This window comes from Plecotus auritus (genome assembly GCF_963455305.1).
Source record: "Plecotus auritus genome assembly, chromosome: 8".
Taxonomy (NCBI): Eukaryota; Metazoa; Chordata; class Mammalia; order Chiroptera; family Vespertilionidae; genus Plecotus; species Plecotus auritus.
Window position 1 is genome coordinate 160,093,166 of NC_137782.1, and position 25,321 is coordinate 160,118,486.

The 25,321-nt window shown below is 39.9% G+C and overlaps 1 protein-coding gene across 2 annotated transcripts in view; it reads left to right on the forward strand.

Moving 5' to 3' along the window:
• MEMO1 (mediator of cell motility 1) overlaps window positions 1–25,321 on the forward strand; it is a 92,240-nt gene that overhangs the window by 19,466 nt on the left and 47,453 nt on the right. For both annotated transcript variants that reach the window (XM_080686628.1, XM_080686629.1), the window contains exon 2: window positions 21,152–21,233. In XM_080686628.1, coding sequence (XP_080542754.1) covers window positions 21,152–21,233 — 82 coding nt within the window. The remainder of the gene's footprint in view (window positions 1–21,151; window positions 21,234–25,321) is intronic.

Below are 25,321 nucleotides of genomic sequence, written 5' to 3' on the forward strand. Positions count from 1 at the left end.
GCTTATTTTCAAGAATTTTTGTGTATGCATTCTGTAGTAAAGTGAATTATCAACATGGTAAGTCTATTTGGGGGGTCTGCTTAAAATGGGGCACACCAGTACTAAATTCGGTTCTAACAGTGACTAATTCGCACACCACGTGTGGAGTTAGATGGCTGTTGGACATAACCTTTTTTTTTTTTTTGTCCCTTTGCTCCCACAGCACCTGCTTCAACCAGAGGCAGTGTCTTGACCCTCAGTGACCTCTTTGTCATGGTGACCGTGGGGCATCTATTGCCTGAGGCCTTGGCAGTCAGCCGAGCATTGACCTTCCCAAGATGGGCAACCCTGATGAACGCGCGTCAGGGGCGGGGTCCCCTCGGCAGAGGCGGAGCAGGGAGGCACATGGGGAGAGCTTTCAGGCAGGCCGGCTGGCTGAACCCGACAGAGTGGCACCGACAGCTTCCCTCCTCCTCTCCTCCCGTGCCGGTGGGCTGATGGCTTAGGGCAGTGGTCGGCAAACTCATTAGTCATGTGGCTCGCGAGCCGTGGTTTGCCGACCACTGGGAGCGGCAGCCACTGGCGAGGCTGGGTGCAGGCTCTCGGTGGGGAGCTTAAGGCGCCTGTCCCGGCTGGGTGGGCGGGCACTTCTTACCAGGGTTTTGGAGGGTGTTGGGGGTGGAGACGCGCCCCAGCCTCTGTGCTGGGACGGAGTTGGAAAGGAGGGAGGCTGCCCCCTCCCCCACTGCTGGGTGAGACGTTGCGGAGGAGGGGCTGTGGATCCCTAGCCCAGACCCACCCTCCCAGAGGCAGGTCGCGGGCTCAGGTGCTGCCGAGGCCGCCAGACCCTTGGGGGCAGGAAGGAGTATCTTGGCCACACATCGAGTCCCTGGCTCGGGTGTCTGAGTGGCGGGCGGGCAGCAGGTGGCAAGAATAGACGGAGAAACTGGCCCCGGGCCAGATAGGTGAGGTGCATAGGTGAGGTGCGCAAAACTTCTGCCTGGGCAGCGCCGGGACCGCGGAGGTTGTGGCAGATAACAAAGTGCTGGCATCTGAGGTCTTGATGTTGGCGCGGGAGTGTGAGAACCTGGGGGGTGCGGGACGCGCCTCTCCTGCCTCTGCCTGGCACGGGCTCTGCTGTGCCGTCGGCAGGGTGAAGGTAGGGGCTGGCCCAGCGTGAGCCACTCGCTGCTTGCCACCCGCCGCAGCTCGCCAGTCCCCTATGGGCTGATGGGAGGTGACTGGTTGATCCTTTGGTCGTCCTGGTCATGATGGACACTGTCTTTTTATATATATAGATAGTTGACATAAATGTTCTCTGTTTAGTTCTTAAATACAGTGGTTTTCAACCATGGGGCCCTATCACAAATCTTTTGAGTCTATTGGATTCCTCTAGGAATGGGGATTCTGGCTTGTGTGTCTTTTTTTAAAAGCACTGCGGATGATTCTGATGAATACTTTCCTCGAGTGCTTTGCCATTAGGTGATTCAGGATCTGATTCTTCTGAATTCGTGCTGTTGGCTAACTTAACCTGTGAGAAAGGAGGAAACTGACTGTTATGTGAACACAGACTGATTAGTTTTTCTAGTCTCCTTCTCTGCTTTGTGTAGAAGCCTTTGACTCCTGCCCAGCTGGTGTGGCTCAATGGTTGATCATCAGCTCATGAATCAAGAGGTCACTGGTTCAATTCCTGGTCAGGGCACATGTCGATCCCGGATCGAGCCAATCAATGATGTTTCTCTCTCTCTATGCCTCTTCCTTCTTCCTTTCTTCTAAAAATCAATAAAAACATATTAAAAAACCTAAAAAAGTTCTTACAGTATTTGAAAATTCCATTGCTAATGTGAAATTTAACACTAATGTAGTTTAACAATATGTTTTCAGTTTAAAAATAATTGTATTTTTAAATAACTGAGTTGAGACATTTTGTGTTTTGGACTTAGATACAATCTGCCTACTATTTTGTTCATTTTCCTATATAAATAAAAGCCTAATGTGCTAAGTGTTCGACCGTCTGACCAGTCACTATGACATGCACTGACCACCAGGGGGCAGACGCTCCGATTGGTAGGTTAGCTTGCTGCTGGGGTCTGACCAATGGGGACTGGGTGAGACAGGCTGGACATGCCCTGGAGCCCTCCTGTGGTCCCTCCCCAGCCCCGATCGTGCACTGGTGGGGTCTCTCACAATCCGGGACCCCTTGGGGGATGTCGGAGAGCTGGTTTCAGCCGATCCCCGTAGGCCAGGCCGAGTGACCTCACCATTGCACAGATTCATGCACTGGGCCTCTAGTCTGGTATAATAAATGAAGATTGGCTTCTACATATCAGTCTATCAGGAAGTATTTATTAAATACAAATAAGTTTAAGAATTTTGGAAAGTAGAAAATAAGAACATATGAATCCTTACCAAAACTCAGATGAGTCAGCAACTCGTGGTAGGGCATCTGGATTCTATTTAATGATTATTGCCAACATTTATTGAGTCCTTACTATATGTCAGGCATTTGCCCTTACATTTCTCTTTTAGTACAACAACCATGTAAAAAAGCTTAGGTTGTTCAAGGTCACAAAGTTTGTGCTGGTGTCCCAACCAGCTGGCTCCACAATTGAAACTAGAATCCACCATTCTATATTGCTTCCCATACAAGGCTTTGTATAAATTATCATTCTAGATTATTAAACATTTATGGTTATTTGAAAATGAATGTTAGGGAACCATGTGACTTATAAAACATTTTATTTTGTGAAGTTTCAGTGTCAAATCAATAAAAGCAAGGTAATCTTAAAAATCCAAAATATGTAAAATTAAACTTTTTAGTCCTGCATGTTGCATAAACTATACAGGGAACATGTTTCATTATGTTGGTCTTGTAATTAAAACACCTTTTCAGGCATAAAAACCTTCCGTGGCTTCCCATTATCTATTTGGAAAAACAAGCAAACTCCTTAACATAGGCTTTAAGGGGTCACTTATTCTAGCTCTCCCCTTTGAACTGTTGTTTCTTGCAACTGGAATTGTCATTTCTACTTCTCTGCTTATGTTCATAGCTTCCTTCTCTTTGGAAATAACCCTGCCATTTTCTGCCTCTCTAGTTCTACTTTAAAACGTAAAGTAAGTTCATGTTTGTGCTGTTCTTGAGTGCTTGTCTACTTTCAATCTATTTAAAACTTTTAGCCTTAGCTGGTTTGGCTCAGTGGATAGAGTGTTGGCCTGCGGACCAAAGGGTCCTGGATTCGATTTCGGTCAAGGGGACGTAACTTGGTTGCAGGCTCCTCCCTGGCCCAGGGCTTGTGCAGGAGGCAACCAGTCGATGTGTTTCTCTCACATCGATGTTTCTCTGTGTCTTTCCCTCTCTTTTCCACTCTCTCTAAAAATCAATGAAAATATATCCTTGGGTGAGGATTAACAACAACAAAAAATAAAAACTTTTAAATGGAGAATTTGCTTCCTCATTTGCCACCTTATTTCCTCCTATCCAGTTTAGTTGAGGAGCACTAATTTTAGTAAATTTTAGTAAATTAGTGCTCACCAACTAAATTTGAAATTAGCTGTGTTAAGAGCCTGGAAGTTAAATACCTTGTTCACAATTTATGGGCCACTTGAAGAGAAAGTGGGTTGTATGTGCGCTCTAACTTCTGGACATTGTGGGTTCTTTTAAATTGTCTGTATTTTTAATATATGAGTATATATTTTAGTAATTTTTAGAAATGTGACTTGTTAGTGACCACTAATGCTAGGTCATTATAATGTATAGTAGAGGCCCGATGCACGAAATTCGTGCAAGGGGCTCGGCCCCTCGCAGCCTCTGCTTCCTCTGGATGGTCATCTGGACAGTCATCTGGAAGGTGGTCCAGACAATCGTTCTGCTGTTTGGTCTAATTAGCATATTAGCTCTTTGTTATATAGGATATTTTGACATTATTTTCAGCATTTTAATTTCTGCCACGTTTAAATGTGTTTGAGAGTGTAGACTCCTTTCTCTGCTCACCATTGCAGTGAATTTGCTTCTTTCTCTCCTTTCAGTCTCTCTAGAGCAGTGGTTCTCAACCTTTTTAATGCCGTGACCCTTTAATACAGTTCCTCATGGTGTGGTGACCCCCAACCATAAAATTGTTTTCGTTGCTACTTCATAACTGTAATTTTGCTACTGTTATGAATCGTAATGTAAATATCTATTTTCCGATGGTCTTAGGCTCTACAGCAGCGGTTCTCAACCTGTGGGTCGCAGTATAGGGACCCATGCTGTGAAAGGTAAATTCCCACAGGTTGAGAACTGCTAGCAGCGTCGCCTAAGACCATCGGAAAACACAGATATTTACATTACGATTCATAACAGTAGCAAAATTACAGTTATGAAGTAGCAACGAAAATAATTTTATGGTTGGGGGTCACCACACCATGAGGAACTGTATTAAAGGGTCGCGGCATTAAAAAGGTTGAGAACCACTGCTCTAGATATAGTTTGTTTCTAGGCAAAGACACTTTGTTTTTTAGTACTCAGCCCACGGGGGGTGTCGGGGGGGTAGGGAAGAAATGAAATTGGATGCTTCTGCCTTTTTCTAGATACTCACCAAAGGATGTAAGCTAAGTACCCTTGAGATCTGGGTGGCATCTCCCCGGTGTCTTGGTGGTGGGGCAAGGGTTTAGGAGGAGTGTAGGCTTTCACTTAACTGGGTTCAGTAAGACCCTATTGTATATACATTGTCTGCTGAGTTCCTATTATCTGTCACACAGACCTGGAGATGAGAATTTTCCTTAAACCCCAGCTTTGTCTAATTAAAGGAGCTGTGTCCCATGAGAATGTATAACTTAGGTATAATACTTGCCAAACTGGTCTTTATTTTTAACATTTTAATTTTTTACATTAGTTTTACTTTCCTATTGCAGACTGTTTAAATGGGAGAAACATTTTTTATGGCATTCCTATTCTGGCTTAAGACAAATCAATGTATCCCCTAGAACTGCTATGACTTCACCACCTATTTCTGTTACCCATGGCCATTGTTTCATTTTTCTGTATGGCATCCAGTTAGAAACACAAGATTGAGTTGATTTAGATTTTGGTACTCTACATCTCTCCATAGATACTTCAGAAGTTTTTTTGGGTTTTGTAGTTTGAAATACTGGATTTTCAGTTATTGAAGCCATGACAAAACAAACTGTATGCATGTGCACATCTTTTAATTTTTACTGAGCAGCCAATTTGAGTCATTAGAAAAGCACATAACATCTTTATTATCCATTCAAAGTCATTGTTAAAAGCATGGAGTTTGGAATGCAAGGGTATGAAGTGGAGGGTAGTTTTGTAATCAAGAAAATGAAAAGTGAAAAAGGAGACCTCCTTTGCAATTAATCTGAGGCACTTCTTAGAGGATTTATCACTCTATAACTGTGATTTTCAACCTTTTTCATCTCATAAAATTCTGTGGCACACCAAAGAATATATTTTTTTGCTGATCTGATAAAAATACATGCTTTTGATTTATTCAGACGGGACAGCTATTGTTGTATTGACTATTGTCATTTTTTAAGTTGACAATCTAAGGGAAAAGGGGTCAGGGACCCTGACTAAGTAGTCAGGTATTACATGTTTTAAAACTTGTAGTGCTCTGGTTGAAAATGGCTGCTCTCAGTTTGGTCTAACAGAATAGAGGCTGTCTAGTATTAGAAGGTTTGCTATCAGGGGATGGAAATCTGCTAATACTGTTAGGGTAATACTGTAGGCAGCGCAAGATCAGAGACTTCCAGGTCAGGAGATCAGCCGAGTTGGTGCTGTAAGAGTAGAAACTGTTTGCAGTCAACCACGCCTGGGTGTAGGCAGCCCTGGGGCCCTTGGTGTTAGTTAAAGCCAGAAGGTGCTCAAGTCTGCAGGTGCATTCTGTTGCCAAATGAAGCAGAATCAGATAACTAGGATTACTTCACAAGATGAGATACCTGGGACTGTTTAAATGATGTGTGATGGTTTCATGGTTTGGCTGGGGGAAGATATTTAATGTTCACAGGAAAAAATTACAAATCTTTAATAGAATAAAAATATTTAGTCTGGTTCTTTTTCTAAAATTTTCTAGATGACAGTTACTGAAGTTTACATTGAGTAGATTTTACTTTTCATTCTAAAGTATGTTATCCAAAGTAACTTGTTTATACCCATTTATTGTAATTAGTGAATATTAATCACAGATGTCTGAAATTATATTTTATGTGTCATCAGGGTAAAATGCAGTCATGTTCATGCTTGTATTCTGCTGCAGCAAACAGGGTAGTTAGAAAAGACCATAATTAATAGGTGTTTAAAAGTTGCTTTGATGTCCTTAGATGAAAGCTATACTACCAATACCAAATGCTAGTATTTTTAATTATCACTTTCCTTTATAACATGAAATACTGGCTTGATTTCTATAGAGATAGCTATAGGATTGTTAACCTGTAATACATGTTTACTGTGAATGTGTAGAGAAAAATCTTAGAAACTGTTTATCTTCCAAAAAATTCACATTCATATTCAGGTTGTTTGGTATCTGTTTGGATAAAATTCCAAAAACATGCCTAAATGTTGACTTTATCATGACATTAATAGATAGCTTGCTTTGTTGTGAGATATAAAAATACTAGAGGCCTGGTGCACAATTCATGCACCAGTGGGGTCCCTTGGCCTGGCCTGCAGGATGCAGGAGGTTGGCCAGCTGGGGAGGGACTGCCCATCTCTCTTACTCAGTCCCAATCAGCCAGACCCCAGCAGCAAGCTCACCTACTGGTCAGAGTGTCTTCCCCCTGGTGGTCAGTGCACGTCATAGCGAGTGATTGAGTGGCCTTAGCATATCATTAGCATATTACACTTTGATTGGTTGAGTGACCGACTGGATGACCAGAAATTAGCATATTAGGCTTTTAATATATAGGATGATCGCTAATGCCTAAGGTTATATTTTATAAAATGAGTGAATTGATGTATTTGAGGTTTTGGAGATTTCAAATTGAGAGACCTAGAAATGATGAAAAAGGAGGCAATGCTAGCTGCTTTTAGTTCTTGGACTAGTTTCATTTATCTCCATTTTCTTGTAACTCATCTCGTCTACAACTACTTATAAACTAAATTATTAACCTGTAAACTAAATTATTAGCATTAATCACTAAAAACTAATCACTCTAAGGTTAATGATTTCTTATACTCACCAAATATATGGATTGGCATTTTCATTCATTGCAGAGCATCAGATTCTGTTTATCTCAAAGATTTCATCTCTTTGCCTTCTATGTACTATATTTTCCCTTTTTCTCTTGCGCTGTACCCCTTTTCTTCCTCATTGGTTCAGCTTGTTACTATGCCAAGTGTCTGTATCCTAAGACTCAATTTTTTAACATTTGTGCTGTCATCATCAATCCATACACACACACGGTTCTTATCCATTATCTTGTCTTTAACCACCTTAAATGACTCTGAAATCTACTTTTCTGTCCTTGATCCCTTTTTTCTGCAATTACCGGTAAGGCTCTGTACCAACTGCATATCTTTAACTGGTTTCCTTATTGTCTCCTAAAACTTTTAGTGTGTCCAACTCAAAGTTTTCATCTTAAAACAAACTTTATGTTCTTTCTTAGTTCCATCTTTGACACTGATACTATCGTTCATCTAGCCCCAAGTTTAGTCATCCTTTACTCTTTCACTTACTCCCCTCCCATTAATTTAGGAACAAAGTTCTATTCTAATTTTGCTTAACACCATCTGGGAAATGCTGGCTTATAAAATTAAGGTTGTTTGAGTGGTTGTCTGTCTGTCTGTCATCTATCAAATTGACCTAAGTGTAGATGGGTTTGGGAATGAGTTTTTATGTCTTTAATTGAATTTTTGTGGCTGTTGTGGTTCAAAAGAAGGTGTCAGGGACAGTTGTTTAAGGCCTCTTAAAGGTGCTAGTGCCTGAGCATAGTTGTGGTTCTCATAGTTGTGGAATTTTTCTGGTATGATCTTTTGGAAATGAGAAAATGCAAGTGTTTTTCAATTTGGGCAGCTTTTACATTAACATGTTTGCTTTAGGGTTAGGCAGTTCAGTGAAAACAGTCCAGAGGGATAAGAAAAGGGTTCAGCAGCGTAGATACACACGTATTGCTTAACTACCATATTAATTGTAACTCTTAGTCTCCCAACTTAGTTTCCCCCCTAAATCATCAATCTCAGAACTCCATGGAAAACCTTTTGTGTTGATGTTCGTTATGCCTGACTATTATTTCTTTCCTGTATATCTGATACCTGGCATGCCCATCTTTAAGTCTACGTTAGACATGTTTTCTTGGTTAGTAATCAAGGAAGAACTTGCTGAGATTCTTCTTGTTTACATTTTATGGTTGCAACTTACATTTTGTTCATTGGAGAATTATAAAGAAAGATGTTAACAAGGTTTTTAATGTCTTCTTTTCTAGATCATTTTTTTCTAGACTTTCTGTGGTCTCTGATTCTATCAGAAATTTGGTGATGGACATCACTTTTAGGGGAGTGCAGTAAAAAGGGAAATTTCTCCTTGCTAATAGGGAAATCTTGTCACATTGGTCCACATATTCTTATTACTCCAATGTATATATTATTGGTCAAATAATAGTTCTCAGCAGTTGAGTTTTATTTATTATAACCTAGATTATTAAATGTCGTAGGTACTGTCTTAGGTATAGCAATGGTTTGTTGTTAGTTGGATTTAGCATTTACTGGTGTTTTTCCATGTCTGTAGCAGAATTGTTTGACTTCATGGTATGATGTTATGTGACTGCATCATCTTTTTTTATACTTAATATTTGATAAGTAGTCCATGTACATAGTGCAAAATGCAAAGGATACAGAAGGGTATACAGTGAAAAGTCAAGTTTTCCTCTCCTCTTAGTTTCCTTGTCAGGATGCAATCACTGGTAGCCTTTTCTTTTGTGTTTGTCTATGCTACATAAATACAAACCAGTACATAATCATCTGTCTATACTAATAAAAGGGTAATATGCAAATTGGTCACGACGCCCTCACAGTAACAACCAAACAGCAGGCTGCGTGGGGCGACAAGGGTGGCAGGGGGGTTAGTGAGGGATGACCAAATGACCAGCAGGCTGCGTGGGGTGACCAGGCTGGCAGGGGGATTAGCGAGGGATGACCAAACAACTGACCAGCAGGCTGTGTGGGGCCACCAGGCCGGCAGGGGGGGCAGTGAAGGGCGATCAGGCCAGCAGAGGGAGGCCGTGAGGGGCAATGAGGCCAGCAGGGGGGGCATTTGGGGGCGACCAGGCTGGCAGAGGGGGGCAATTGGGGACAACCAAGCCGGCAGGGGAGGGCACTAAGGGGCGACCAGGTTGGCGGGGTGGGGCAGTTAGGGGCGATCAAGCTGGCAGGTAGAGGGAGTTAGGGGTGATCAGGCTGGCAGGGGGGGCAATTAGGGGTGATTAGGCAGGCAGGCAGGCAGGTGAGCAGTTAGGAGCTAGGGGTCCCAGATTGTGAGAGCGATATCCAATTGCTGGTTTCGGCCCAAACCGGCAGTCGAACATCCCCCAAGGGGTCCTGGATTGGAGAGGGTGCAGGCTGGGCTGAGGGGACCTCCTTCCCCCGTGCATGAATTTCATGCTCCGGGCCTCTAGTGTATGATATATGTGCACACACAAAAATGAAAGTATATTGTACCTTCTGTTCAGTACCATGCTTTCTTTTTTCCTTAATGAAGACATCTTCCATAGAGGGTCATAAAATTTTGTTTCATTGTTTTCCAGTTGCTGAATATTCTACTTTATGGATCTAGCAAAATTTATTTAACCAGTTTTGTTTTGTTTTTGTGGATGCTTAGATTGTTTAGATCTTTTGTTCAGTCTGTTCACACATAGTCTACTGGGCCTGTTCCATTTTTTTCTGATCAACCTCTATAAGTGAAAACTCTTAGAGAAGAAAATCTGTATTACAGAGTAGGGTAAGAATGTGGTAATGTCTACAGATCTGTTTTGTGGTGAAAATATATGAAAAATGAAAATTCTAACTCTTCATTTATCTTAAGAAACTTTTATTTTTTTAGCAATGCCTGAGAAGTGTTACCTTGTGTGGGAAGTGTTATCGTAGCCCTGATTCTTTTCAATAAGACAGACTTGTTCTATTTTTTTCACATATTATGTTTGGATTTGGTACTAAATTATACATATTTACTAGTATCAACTGGCTGATTATAATCCAAAGGGAGAAAACAAACAAACTCATGATAGCTGTAGTTGAAAGAAAATAATCGATCCTGGTTAGATATGCATTAAGAAAGTATTGTGGACCCAACTGCAAGCATTTGACCACTTTAGGTGGTTACCTTCTGTGATCCAGGTTTGTATTTCCCTCACTAAACCACTTGACCCTCTGTTAGACGAATCTTTTTTTTTTTTTTTTTAAATATATTTTATTGATATTTTTACAGAGAGGAAGGGAGAGGGACAGAAAGCTAGAAACATCAATGAGAGAGAAACATCGATCAGCTGCCTCCTGCACACCTCCCACTGGGGATGTGCCCGCAACCAAGGTACATGCCCCTGACCGGAATCGAACCCGGGACCCTTCAGTCCACAGGCCGACGCTCCATCCACTGAGCCACACCAGTTTCGGCAGTTAGACGAATCTTAACTCTTCAGTTTAAGTTACAAATAGAATCGTGGGAGTTTTGAAATGATTATAGATGTTGTATTGTTCATCTATGTTCTTATGAAGTTTTGGACTAAAACAATGTTTGAAAGAGAATTTGAGTTTGTGTACTGTTTAGTTTTTATGAATCCGAGGTCATTTTCCTTTGTCATCAGGAGTGAAAGAAAATGCTGGGGAGACATTGATAGAAGTGAGAGGCTAGAAACAGTTAAAAATAAACTTACGTAAATTTTAAGCAGTGGATAACTTATGGCTTCAAAACAGTTTGAAGGTAAAAACTCATGCATTTCTATATTGTGAACTTAGACATTATGTGATTTATTTATTGTAATGAAGAATCTCAGTTATAAGCCATCCAGGAATCTGTTAGCTGTATTCATTCATACATATAGCATGTGCACATAAACTCATTTATGGCAGCGGGCCTCACATTTTAATGTCTATCAGTTACTTGTATAGCTTGTTAGAAACTTGTTAAAAACACTTGTTCGCCATCCCCAGATATTGTGCTGCCATAGCCCTCAGAGATCTGTCTTTTAAATAAACACATGAGAAGATTCTGGTCTCTAGACCACTTTTTATCTATTATAGGAGAAAGAATTATGATTTCTAAAAGGATGAAAAATCATACCCCATTAGTTAAAAAGACTTAATTGCAAGAGCACATGGAAAATCTTCAGGATTGTGAGTAATTTAAAACGACCGCACAATGCAGCACAATCGGCTTGGTTTTAAGTTTGACTTGTCTTCTGTAAAAGCCAATAGTAGTAGTTGTTTGCTAAACATTAGTAATGGATAACTTGTGGTTGGCAAGAACACTGACAATCATATTAAAAATAAATATCTGAGAAATAAAATATTTTTCTTAGAAATGAAAATTGCTTTGATTAAAGTGACAGAATGTTTAATTTATTTTGAAATGCCAAATATAATTAAGGTAGGGCATTAAATTTTTATTTTTATCAGATGGGGGCATGGGTTAAATTACTGAAATCTTTTAAAATATTATTTTAAAATATTATTTTCAGTATGTATGGTCATGCATAGTGCATTATGAACAGATGCAATTTTGGATATGGTTTTGAATATGTGTATTGAAATCTTAAAAAGGCTCATAATGATTTATATATTTATTCTACTTTTGAGGCTCTCCAAAGGAAGTAATTTTAAATATAGAAATAGATACATATTATATAATTTTTTACAAAAAATGGGAAACAACTAAACATCTTGTTAATATAAGTAATGTTTAAGGAAGCAGTGATCCATTCACATAAAGAAATATTATTTAACCATAAAATTAAAAAAATATATATTTTTATTGATTTCAGAGAGGAAGGGAGAGGGAGAGAGAGATGGAAATATCAATGATGAGAGAGAATCATTGATTGGCTGCCTTCTCCACGCTTCCTACTAGGGGTCGAGCCTGCAACCCGGGCATGTGCCCTTGACCAGAATCGAACCTGGGACCCTTCAGTCTGCAGGCCGATGCTCTATCCACTGAGCCAAACTAGCTAGGGCAAATGTTTCTTTAAAGAGTTCATAATATAGGAAAATGCTTATGCTAAAATATTATATAGATAAAAGCAGGTTACAGAATTTTATATCATTTTAAAGACTAGAAGGAAATTTGTAAAATATAATTTTGGTGCTTTCTATAACTGTGGGATTACTATTTTTCCTCCCTTCTTAATATGTATTCCCCAGATTTTTGTATTGGACATGCAATTTTTTAATAATGAAAAAAATGGCACACAAAAATCAGTATCTTGATCTTTAGATACTATAACCAGACACTATCAAGGGATTTAATGGCATCATTTTTGATAGGGAATTTGTTTATAAACAGAGACTAGGAGTGGCAATAGATAATCCAAATTAATAGACTGTTAAAGGGATTAATGCTAAACCTATTTTCAGATTATAATTTTGTAAATGACCTGGAGAGAGATGTATCTTGTGCTCCTCCAACTTTGCAGGACTTTTAGGTGGAAATGCCAATCGAATTGGTATTAAGTATATAAAATTTTTGAGAAACTGTATATGAGTGAGCAGAAAAGTGTTAAGGGATTTCTAGTTGGTTGGTATGTTGTAAAGATTGCTCATTTTGGATGGTTAATTGTTCCTATGGATTGTTTTTTGAACTACAGAGTTTTGCTTAAAATGTAAATGAATTCTTACAGTGTTTAAATAAATTAGTTGGTCTTACTTTTGAGGTTTATATCAAAGAGAACAATCAGTGTTCTTCACAGCAAGGGTTTTTGGATTGCTGCAACACTGCTGCTCTAGATGGGTTTGGGGTCAGATTCAGTGTGACAGTTTTTGTGTTCTTCTTTTCCCAAGAGCATATACCTTTCTGAGTGAGGAGCCCTAGCATCGATACATAAAAACAAGCAGCATCCCTTGAGACTTATCTAAAAATAAGATAGTAAGCTTTGTAAATAGCATAGCAATACATTTTGATTTTAAGTATGTGATCACAGAAGGACATCAATGAAAGGATTTTAGGAGAACTGCTAAAATGTTATTTATTTTTTATAAATCTTTATTGTTGAAAATATTACATATGTCTTCTTTTCTCTCCCATTGCCCTCCCCTGCCCCTTTTCCCCATGTTATTTATTTATTTTTAAAATTAAATGAGATTGTTGTAGTTGATAAGTCTTCTCAGAAACACTTTTTACTAGTACTGTAGTGAGAAGAAGTGGTTTTCAAATGCTGGTCTTTGATGAGGTTTTCATCTGTTCTGTGTTGAAATAAATATCAGAACAGTGTAGTGCATGTGGTTTTCATAGCTCATTGATTTTAAGATGTACATTTTCCCACATTTTAGCACTTCTGAAAATGAGGTGTTTTATAGTCAAAGGTATCTTAAAATCTTTGTTGTGAAATAGTTGTCACTGCCCACACACCTATGAACTTAATTATGAATCCTGCTGTTATGACTAGACAACTGCAACCCACTGAAGTTTCAACGAACATGCCATTTATGGGAGAGATTACCTACTCTGGGTTGTCTTCTGAAACCTTCTGTTAGTTACATCTTCTGGAGATAATTTTTGGTAAGATCAAAAAAGGTATGGCATCGAGTTGCTTAGGTAACAGTCCCAGAGGCAACAGAGGAACACTTTTAGAAGAAATATTGCATCACTAATTCTTTAAATGGTACAGAGGTGTGATAATATGGAAAAACAAGGATTACTGATGACTCTGACTTAAAGAAATTAAACACAAGAGTGCTATATGAAAAATCATGTCTAAATAAGCTTAAAAGAGCTTTTCAAATAATCTATACTAATAAAAGGGTAATATGCTAATTAGACTGCAGGTCTTCCGGATGTCCTTCCGAATGTCATTCTGAACAAAGCCGCAGCGGCTGCCTGAGCCTCGGCTGCGAGGGCTGGGCTGAGGCTCAGGCAAGCTGCGGATGGCGGCGGCTACTGCTGCGAGGGCCGGGCCGAGGCTCAGGCAGCTGTGGCAGCCGGCAGTGGCAGCAGTAGCGGTGTGATGGGGGCATTGCCTTCCCCTGATCGGCTGGCCCAGTTGCCTCTCATGGGGAGCGGGCCTAAAACATCCCCTGAGGGCTCCCTGACTGTGAGAGGGGGCAGGCCAGGCTGAGGGGGACCCCCCCAGTGCACGAATTTTTTTGCACCAGGCCTCTAGTCCTTTATAATAAAAGCCTAATATGCTAAGTGTCCGGTTGTCCAGTAGTCTGTTCAACCAATCGAAGTGTAATATGCTAATGCTATGCTAAGGCCGCTCAACTGCTTGCTACGATGTGCACTGACCACCAGGGGGCAGACAGTTGACCCATTGAGCAGTCACTATGATGTGCACTGACCACCAGGGGGCAGACAGTTGACTGGTAGGTTAACTTGCTGTTGGGGTCCGGCCAATTGGGACTGAGTGAGACAGGTTGGGCATGCCCTGGAGCCTTCCCGCAGTCCCTCCTCAGCCCTGATCGTGCACTGGTGGGGTCCGTCAGCCTGGCCTGTGCCCTCTTGCAATCCAGGATCCCTTGGGGGATGTCAGAGAGCCAGTTTCAGCCCAATCCTGCTCAACGCAGGAGCTTCCCCTGGTGGTCAGTGCGCTTCCACAGGGGGAGTGCCACTCAGCCAGAAGCTGGGCTCACGGCTGGTGAGCAAAGCGGCAGTGGTGGGAGCCTCTGGCCTCTGCGGCAGTGCTAAGGATGTCTGACTGCCGGCTTAGGCCCGCTCCCCCTCATCAGTCGAACATCCCCCTAGGGCTTCCAGACTGCGAGAGGGCATAAGGCTGGGCTGAGGGGCCCCACCCTCACCCCGAGTGCACAAGTTTTGTGCACCAGGCCTCTAGTATTTATATAAAAGGCTAATATGATAAGTGTCCAACTCTCCCACTGGTTGCTGTGATGTGCACTGACAACCAGGGGGCAGGCGCTCAACACTGGAGCTGCTGTGATGCACACTGGCATCGCGGACCTGGCGCCCACAAAGCGACACTCACTCAGCTTCCCCCAATTGGGACATAGGCCCTGCCACTACCCCAGAGTGATAGCCCACCAAATTGCAGCTGATGCTGCCATGGCGCAAAATGTGGCCCACAGCCCAGTCCCGCCCAGAAATGGTCGCTGTGGGCTGTGGGCACCGGGTAGTGACGTCACATAGCAATGCCCAGCTTCCTCTCCCTAGCGACGACTAGCCTCCTTGCAGTTTCTTCAGCCCACGAACACGAGTTGCTTTATAGCCAGGTGCAAACATTTTACACTTTAACCAAATGTCTGTGAAGCATTTTCCTGTGCCTCATCTCATTTGATCCTCACAGAAGTCCTGGAGTAGGTAGATAGGCGACTTGGTGGAATCCTTTTTTCTTTTCATTAGCCAGAAAACGGAGATTTAGAATGTTTAGAAACTTGACCTGACTGAAAAGAAGTAAGAAATTGGTGGACCTTGAAAATGACTTCAGGTTTTCTCACCGCGCAGAATATAGTCAAACACTGCTGCAGTTTAATATTTTAACCTTTGTTCTCCCTTCGTGATCTACAGTAATAATCTGCTTTGTGTTGATATTTACCGCTGTGTTGCTGACAATTACCTGAAAGTTGGTGTGCTTCTCTGGGCTGGAAAAAGTTTAGCTACATCAGAAAGCAGGTCTAATTAAGCCAGTTTATCCTATATACATATATCCTATATAATGAAGAGGTAATATGCAAATTAACCCTTACACCCTCACAAGATGGCTGCCTATGACTAGGCCGGTAAGAGGTTAGTGAAGGATGACCAAATGACTGAATAAACAGGCTGCGTGGGGTGACCAGGTCGGTGGGGGCGCAGTGAGGGGCGACCAGGCTGGCAGGGGGAGCAGTTGGGGACGACCAGGCCAGCAGGGAGGGCAATTGGGGGTGACCAGGCCGGCGGGGGGAGTGCAGTTGGGGGCGACCAGGCTGGCAGGGGGGGAAGTTGGGGCGACCAGGCTGGCAGGGGTGAAGTTGGAGCGATTAGGCTGGCGGGGGGGGGGGGGGCAGTGAGAGGTGACTAGGCCAGTTTGGGGGGGGCAGTTGGTGGCAACCAGGCTGGCAAGGGGGGGGCAGTTAGGGTCGACCAGGCCGTCAGGGGGGGCAGTAAGGGGCGACCAGGCCGGCAGGGGGGAACAGTTAGGGGTGACCAGGCAGGCAGGCAGGTGAGTGATTAGGAGCCAGTGGTCCAGGATTCTGAGAGGGATGTCCGACTGCCAGTCTAAACCGGTAGTCAGACATCCCCCAAGGGGTCCTGGATTGGGGAGCGTGCAGGCTGGGCTAAGGGGACCCCCCCCCCTACGTGAATTTCGTGCACTGGACCTCTAGTATATATATAAAAGGCTAAGTTGACTCGCACATGCACAATTCATATAAAGCTCTCGCACCAATCGCACACGTGTGTTTCAATCTGTCATTGTTGATCGTGAATTTGGTTGACACTTCCATTATATAGAAAGGGCGAATAGTGATATTAAAATATTTCTTCTAATTAATTTCCTTTCAATGTGTATGAATTGTGCATAGGGCCACTAGTTGTAAAATAAAAAGTTGTAAGCAATAAAAAACCGTAAGTCCTAGTTTAATTTGGAGTTGTTGGTTTTTTTTGTAGCACATACAGTAATGTGCACCTTAATATTAATGGTATCTTGGAGTCAAGGAAATGTGGTGAATTTACTCAATTTAAGGGATTGAGATTATTTTAAAATTGTGTTCTTACTACTTGGTGTTATATTTGTTTTGTAAGTTCATGGTGATTGTAGATAAATGGTTGGTGTGTTTTAAATGTTCATTCTTAGTAAAATAAAAAATTGGCAACCCTATTTTGGTGTTCCAAATTTCTTTTGAAATTTTTTTGGCCTGTGAAATTCAGAGATCCATGAGCCAATGTTATATGACATCTAGCATACTAATCTTACTGTTTGTATAGTTTTCATAATAGGTCCGAGTTTATTTCTTAGTTTTTTGGTTTAAACAGATTTCATTGAATGGTTAATAACAAAATACTAGGTGCTAACAGCCTATTTTGTTTGGATTTATATTTTTCACTTCTGCTTTGTCTTTTGTTACTTTGCTTTAACCAGTCCTCTGGAATTAAGTTTACTGTGCTCATAGGCAGAGAACCACTTAAAAAACGAATGGTATAAAGATTTTTGGTCATTCTTTACCTTATATGCGTGGAATAATTTGCGCAACACTGGAAGGCTCTTCCCCTAACCATATATGTCTCTCTTGCTAATTTGTCCTGATTCTGAAATTTTCATCTTTCATCCTTCAGTCCAATTGCCAATGGATTTAAGACAATGGCAATTATAGGCTCCATGAAGGCAGGTACCACTTCTGTCTTAATTATTGCTGTAACTACAGTATCCATCTCAGTTCCTGACACATATAGTTGCTCCATAGATCCTTACTCAACTAATAAATGAACCAAACGTTATTTGTGACAATAAAATATTATTGGTCACAATTAGCTTTATGATGTAATAATTTATTAAATAGCTAGTCCTATATAATAAAAGGTTAATATGCAAATCAAATGAACAGCGGAATGACCAGTCGCTATGACATGCACTGACCACCAGGGGGCAGACACCCAATGCAGGAGCTGCCCCCTGGTGGTCAGTGCACTCCACAGGGGGAATGCTGCTCATCCAGAAGCTGGGCTCATGGCTGGTGAGCGCAGCGGCAATGATGGGAGCCTCTTCCGCCTTTGTGGATGTCTGTGGGGAATGGGCCTAAGCCATCAGTTGGACATACCCTGAGGGCTCCCGGACTGTGAGAAGGCGCAAGCCGTGCTGAGGCCTCCCTCCACCCAAGTGTATGAATTTTGTGCACCGGGCCTCTAGTTGAAAATAAAGCTGTAAGGTAATTGAAACACAGTTCAGATAAATTCTAGGAAAGCTAAGTGATAGGTCTATAATCGTGCTCAGGCTTTTCAACATGTATCCTCCTTTCCCTTCTTTTAAGAAACTTCATGTCAGAAAGTACAGAATTTCCTACAGGACAGTAGTTGTTCGTTATTATCTGTTGATTGAGAAAATATGCTTTAAAAAGGTAAAAACATTTCCTTAACACTTAAATGAATATATATTTCTTTATAGTTGACAGGTCTTACATTTATTTAGACATTTGTTTTATTTCTAGATAAGTCTTGGTATGCATATATATTTGCGGAGTCCTTAGGGGTCCAAGAACTCCATCCCTTTTTAAAAAAGTTTTTTTTCATTGATTTTTAGAGAGGAAGTGGGGAGAGAGAGAGGGAAGGAAAGAGAGAAACATTGATTCAAGAGAGAAACATCCTGCTGCCTCCTGCCTGCATCCCCAACAGGGGTTTGAATCTGCAACCTGGGCATGTGCCCTGACCAGGAATCAAACCAGTGACCTTTCAATGCATGGGGATGATGTTCAACCAATTGAGCCACATTGGCCAGGGCCAAGACCCTTTTTGGGTTGGGAACTATTGACCTAGACTGCTACTAGAGTGTGGTCCATAGTCCAGCAAATATTGCTGGTACCCGGGGAAAATGTTAGAAATGCAGAATCTGAGGCCCTGCTCCAGATCTATAGAATCAGAACTAGCATTTTAACAAGATCTTCTGGTGATTGAATTGCACGTTGTTTGAGAAGCGTTAATCAAATACATGATTTTTGTTCAGATTGAGGAGACCATTAATTGAATTTTATTTTATTTTTTGGTGTGGGAGGGGGAAGAGGGATAGGAGGAGTTGGCCAAACAGACTTAGAACAGTGTAAAAAAACCAATTTGACTTTACTTAATTACCATATCTTAGAATGGTTCTGGTAATTAGCTGCATAGGAATTCCTGAAAAGGAGGTGTGTATTTGTGTGTATGTGTGTTTAATATTTGTAGTTTTGTCACCATGCAAATAAACTTGTTAGTGAAATATTATTTGATTCAAGGGGGATTCAAATAGAAGTGTTACTGAATTGCTAACAGCACATTGTTTATTGTCTATTTCTTAAGAAAATACCTTAACATTGATCTTTTGAGAATTTATTTTTATTATTTTATCCAAAGTAGTAGATGCCCATTTGTCCTTCACATAACCATGGAGTAGTTTTGCTAAGATTGAACAGTGCTTAATTTTTCCATTCATCAGTGTGCCTTCAAATCCAGCGGTATTTGAAAGACAAAACACATATTCTATATCATCTTCATGTATTTAAGGAGACCATATTACCAAATATCATCCTCTTTGGAAGTACTGAAATTCATTTTTTTTACTTGACTGTTTATAGATCAACAATTAAGCAACCATTCTATATAATCTATATAATAAAAGGCTAATATGCAAGCTGTCCCCTCGACCAGTAGTTTGACTCGGAGTTCAATTGGGAGTTTGACCATGGGGTGGGGGCCAGCCTGCCAACCGCCCATGGCCCCTCCCCCCGGCCGGCCCTGCCCCTGATTGGCCCCACCACCACCCTGATCGGGAGGGGCCAGCTGGACTCCACCGGTGCACTAATTTGTATACTGGGCCTCTAGTATATATAATAGATTGGAGTTCGGCTTTAATCTTAAGATCCCTCTGTAGAAATTGGTCCTTTTCCAGAAGAAATGATAAGAAAGCTTCGTTTAGTGCTTAAAATCACTGAGGTTGGTGTCAAAAGAGTGTCTGAATTGGAAGATGTTTTCTTTGCTCTTATAAGGTTTTCAATTTCTGTTTCACAAACTACCTGTAATATGGAAATATTTAGAGCAATACTTATTTTAAGTTAATATGAAATTTATTAGGCAGCTAAAAATTTAACTTACTATTTTCCTTTGAGTTAATGAGATTATTTCATATAAGTTTTTTGGTGATTGTTCTTAAATTTAAGTTTTAAAAACAAACTACATTGTTTGATTGCCGAGGCAGACTTTTTGTTGTATTCTGGCAATTTACAGAGTAAATTGGTTGTCATAAACTTGACTTGTTTATGAATATATACAGAAGGATTTCCAAATCACTACACAATTAATCTCAATGGATATTTTGAAAATAAGAATTAGAAGAAACAAAGGGATACTATTTCTTATCCATCAAATTGGCAAAAATTAAAAATTCTGAGAATATCTAATATTGATAAGGATATACAGAGATGGGAATTTTTAACCATTGCTGATGTTGGAGAAATGTAATTTAAACCAAAGCCTCATGCCATCTCAAAAAACCTCTCTTCAAAGGTAGAAGAGAAAGAAAACAATTTAATGTTTGAAGAAACATTAATCTAGAATGTGATGCATATCATGGGCAATCTGCTAAGAGATTGCAAAGACCTACAGAGAATTCACCCTTTTATGTAGTTACATACACGCTCTCACGAGAAACTATGATAGCGCTCAAGTAAGAAGACTGATGGCGACATTTGTCACACATAGTTTAAACTAAATTCACTTGGTTGTTGGGGTGACCAAAGGGAAAAATTAACATTTTTAATATTTTGGTGTTCTAAAAAATATTTAATCAATTATTTTCGTTCATATACTAACAGTTTTCTGTTTCTTCTTTTATTTTATTTAAATAACCCCTCACATTGTAGAGCAGGGGTCCTCAAACTACGGCCTGCGGGCCACATGTGGCCCGCTGAGGACATTTATCCGGCCCGCCGGGTGCCGCTGCCTGTCCTGCTTAGCAGCCGACTCGTCCCAGGCCCGCAGTGTGCATAGGAATTTGTTCATAGTTTTTTTTTTTTAGACTATAGTCCGGCCCTCCAACGGTCTGAGGGACAGTGAACTGGCCCCCTGTTTAAAAAGTTTGAGGACCCCTGTTAGAGCATATTGTTCTGGAATGAAGACTGTTGTAAAAAATAAGCAAACGGATAAAAGCAAGTTTGGTTTAATCAGTATGTGATCTTACCATATTGCTTGCTAGAGACTTTGTATGTAGCTGGTTAAGTTGCAAATATTAACATCCAAACTGATGATCCCACCGCCCATTAAGCTATTTTAGTTCCAATAGGTTTAATGAGGGTTTTGTGTCTTGTGTGGTTGGCTATAGTATATTGCTTTGCTGACTCCAGTTTCCCTTTCTCTTTTTATAGGGCCGCAGCTGAATGCACAGCTGGAAGGTTGGCTTTCACAAGTTCAGTCTACAAAAAGACCTGCTAGAGCCATAATTGCACCGTAAGTTTTAAGGGTCTTTACCCAGAATATTTTATATGTTAATTGTTAATAACGAATGAGTATCTGCAGGTTGAGCTATAAACCAAAACCCAAAAGACATATTGAGCTGACAAAATTATATTCATTAAATTTCATGATTCCCGTGGCTTTCACTGTAACTAAAGGATAAAGGAAATTGGCTACTTTATTTTCTCAGATGCAGTAATTTCAAAATTTATTTTTGGCAATAAAACTGCCTTTTAAAACAGGTGGGCTGTTTACATTAGGTAAACTTGGAGATTTCTGAATTTATTGGTAGAAATGAATAAGTTCTATTTTAAACATTAAAATGATCTACTTTAATCCAGATAATTTTTTACCTTATAATGAAAAATATGCTTTAACCATAATACAGTGCAATGTGGAGTAGCAACCAAAGTTTTGTTGGAGGGGTAGGTTTTTTTGTAATGGAAATCTGTGACTCTTTTGTCTTTGAATGTTAGAGGGCTTTTTAAAAGGACTGAGAGATAGCAAATATGCAATTAATGATGTGTCTGTGTCTGATATGAATTCAGTTAATTTTGATTTGGTTTCCAGTGCTAATATTCAAAACACATTGTTTTTTAAGCACATGTTAACATTTTTCTGAGAAGAGTAAAAGTTGGAGTTTGTGGAGTTTCTTCTCACAGCAGCATCTTTTATGACTTCTATTGAGTTAAGGTTGGTACCCTGATAAATAATAAATAGTGAAAATAATAATAGCAACCATTCATTAAACAGGAGGATAATTAAATGATTAAATACACATAAAGAGCCTACATTAATGTTTGGCATGTAATAAGTATTCCAGAAATGTTAGGTATTTTATGTGCCAAACATTTTGTTAAGTACTCCATTTGTATGTTCTAACTTGATCTCATTTGATAGATACAGGAAAGCTTTGTGACATACAAGTTATTTAATCTCTTGTGCCTTTGTCTCATTAGTATAATTGGAATAATAATAGTAATTCATATTCTTTTTTTGGTGATTAAATGAGCAAATCTTTATAAAACTTTTAGCATAATGACTTGTAATTATTTATTTAGTCATTCAGCAAATATGTACCAGGCTAAATGCCAAATACTCTTCTTTGTGATGCTTTTTGAATAAGTCAAAATCACTTCTCTCATAGTGCTTACATTTTCGTGCTCGGGGAAGACAGACAGAAAACAAATGATTATATTCGGTGTCAGGTGCTTATGGGTGCTAAGAAGAAAAATAAAGCAGAAAAAAAGATTGAGAGTCACATGTGAGCAACTTTTTTATATGATAGTAAGAAGATGTCTCCCTGATAGGTAACATCTGAGCCTAAATGATGTGAGAGAGAAGTTACGTAGATACCCAGGGAAAGAGGGTTTCAGGATGGGGAAAGCAAGCACAAAGGGTCTAAAGCAGGATATGCTTAGTGTACTTGAGAAAGAGCAAGAAGGCCAGTGTAGTTGGAGAGGCTAAAAAGGTAGTGGGTGCAAGGCAGCAGGGACTAGATCATGGAGAAGCTGTGTAGACTATCATAAAAACTTGGCTTTTTATTCCAAGTGAAATGGCTAGTCAAGAGAAGTTTTGAGCGGAAAGGTGACATGATCTGCCTTAGGTTGGAAAAGGATTACTTTTGCCTCCTGTATAGATACTCTGTTTTGTGGGAACAGGGAACCAGTTTGGGAGGCTTATTAGAATAGTACAGAAAAGAGATGACATAATGGCTTTGACTAAGGGCTAGTGGTGGGGGTGATGAGAAGCAATGGATATATTTTGAAGGTAAGGACCAATAAAATAGAAGAGTCAAGGATAACTTGTTAGTTTTGGCTTGTGAAACTGGAATTGCTTTTGTACTGATAAGGGGCCAACAGGGGTGGAGATGAGGAGTAGAAGTGTTTATGCAGAATCTAGGATTTGACTTGGACCATGTTAATGCTTAGATGCCTATTAGCTATCCAAGTGGAGATTTCAAATGGGCAGCCACATATAACCTGTAGGCTGTTTTGGTGTGTATATCACAGGCTGTAGTGGCCTATGGACTGAAGTAAGATAGAGAAGAGAAGAGGTTCAAGGACTGAGCCCCTTAGGCAAGCCCAATTTTATTTAGAGGGCAAATAAAGATGAAAATGAGCATTTGCAAAGGAGATACTGAAGGAAGACCAGTGAGCAAGGAGGAGAACCAAGGGTGAGTACTGTTTCTGGGAGGCAAAAGGATGAAAGATGTGTCAGGGAAGATAAAGGATCAGCTGTATCAGATTCTGCCAATTAGTCAAATAAGATAAGGATTCAGAATTGATCATTGGATTTTGCAATGTGGACATTGCTGGTTACCTTGATAAGAACAATATTTGTGGCCTGGCCAGTGTGGCTCAGTAATTGAGCGTTGACCTATGAACCAAGAGGTAACTGGTTTGATTCCCAACCAGGGCACATGCCTGGGTTGTGGGCTTCATCCCCAGTAAGAGAGTGTGCACGAGGCTGCTGATAGATATTTCTCTCTCATTGATGTTTCTATTTCTCTATCTCTTAAAAAAAAAAAAGAGCACTTTTTGTGGAGTGATGGGGATAAAAGCATAATTGGTGTGGATTCAAGAAAGAATCTGATAGTGAAATGAAGATTGTGAATGTAGATTTTTTTTTTTTTTGAGGAATTTTGCTGTAAACTAAGGAAATAGGGTAATGGGAATATGGTGTCAGGGGAGAAATTTTATTCAAGATGGAAGATATCAAAGTGTTACAATGCTGATGAAATGATCTAGTATAGAAAGAAAAATTGATACAAGGATAAGAGGGGAAGTTGGTATAAGTGAGATCCTTGATTGGGTGAGAAACAGTGGATCTCTTTACAGTAACGTATGAGCTGTGTTGTATTGTCTTGCCCATTACTTTGTTGGTATTTGATTATTATGGTATGCTACCTTCCTAGTTAAAACTTGTTCTAAATGTGGGAGCTGAGCTGAATAAAGGTATAATTAAGTTGAGGTTAGTTATTCATGAAAAATGGCTGGACTTGTTTCCTTCTTGTAGTTAAAAATTGAAATCATTGGCAGTGACCTGGGAAATGAAATGTTTGCGCCTGTTACAAATATATTGATTTATAAAAGATTTCCAAGTTACCTTGAGTTTTAAAATGGAAATTTGAAAATAGTTTTGTCTTACTATATAGTTTCCAGAAGTAATTATTTTCCTTTGCAGAGTAACTTTTTTTTTTTTTTGTAGAAAAGTAACAGCAAATACTTTATTATTATATAGGCACAAATGTTTTTTTGGTAAGAATATATTATATAGTAATTTAGGACACTTAAAAATTTAAGATTTCTGCTTTTATTTCAAATCAAGCCTATAAAAATGCTTTAAGTTTTATAAATTCTAGCTCTCTGGAACCAACTTTTTTTAGATTTTGCTTTATAGGCATAAATCATATAAGGGGGAACCTAAAAAGAAAAACTCAGAACCTAGATAGCACAATTTTGAAAGTGCTTAAAACAGATTGCTCATTTATATTGATGTAGATGAATTAGAATGATATCATTTAAGAATAAATATTGACCTGTAAACCACTGTTGATCAAGCTTAATGAATTCTAGCCTATATGACATAGGCAGGCACATTTGAGGGAATCAAAATAATTTAATTTGATTTAAAAAAATCCTTTGTTTGAACTTAGAACTACCTTATTTATGTTGAGGCACAAGAGACAGTATGTGTCCCAGGGATATATACTGAAATGATCTCATGAACTAGGAGTTCCAAAAACCTTTCTACTACGACTGCCAAAATTCTTGTTTGTCTTGAAGTATGCAGGAATATCTCAGCAACCTTTAGGATGGAGCTGTACAGGTATGCATCACTTAAGAAACCTCTTATTGGATACCAAAATAGATAATTGGTAAGGGGCTTATTTTTTACTATATACCAGATACTATGAATATTGAAGCCCCCCTCATATATGTAAAATAAAGTTTTCCATGTTAGTAGTTAACCTAGTAGGAGTAGTTTCATTTTTCATTGTTTATCCTTCTCTGTTTGACTTTTTTACTATATACCTGTATTACTTCTAGTATAAAAATTAGTTTAAAAAAGTTAAAAGG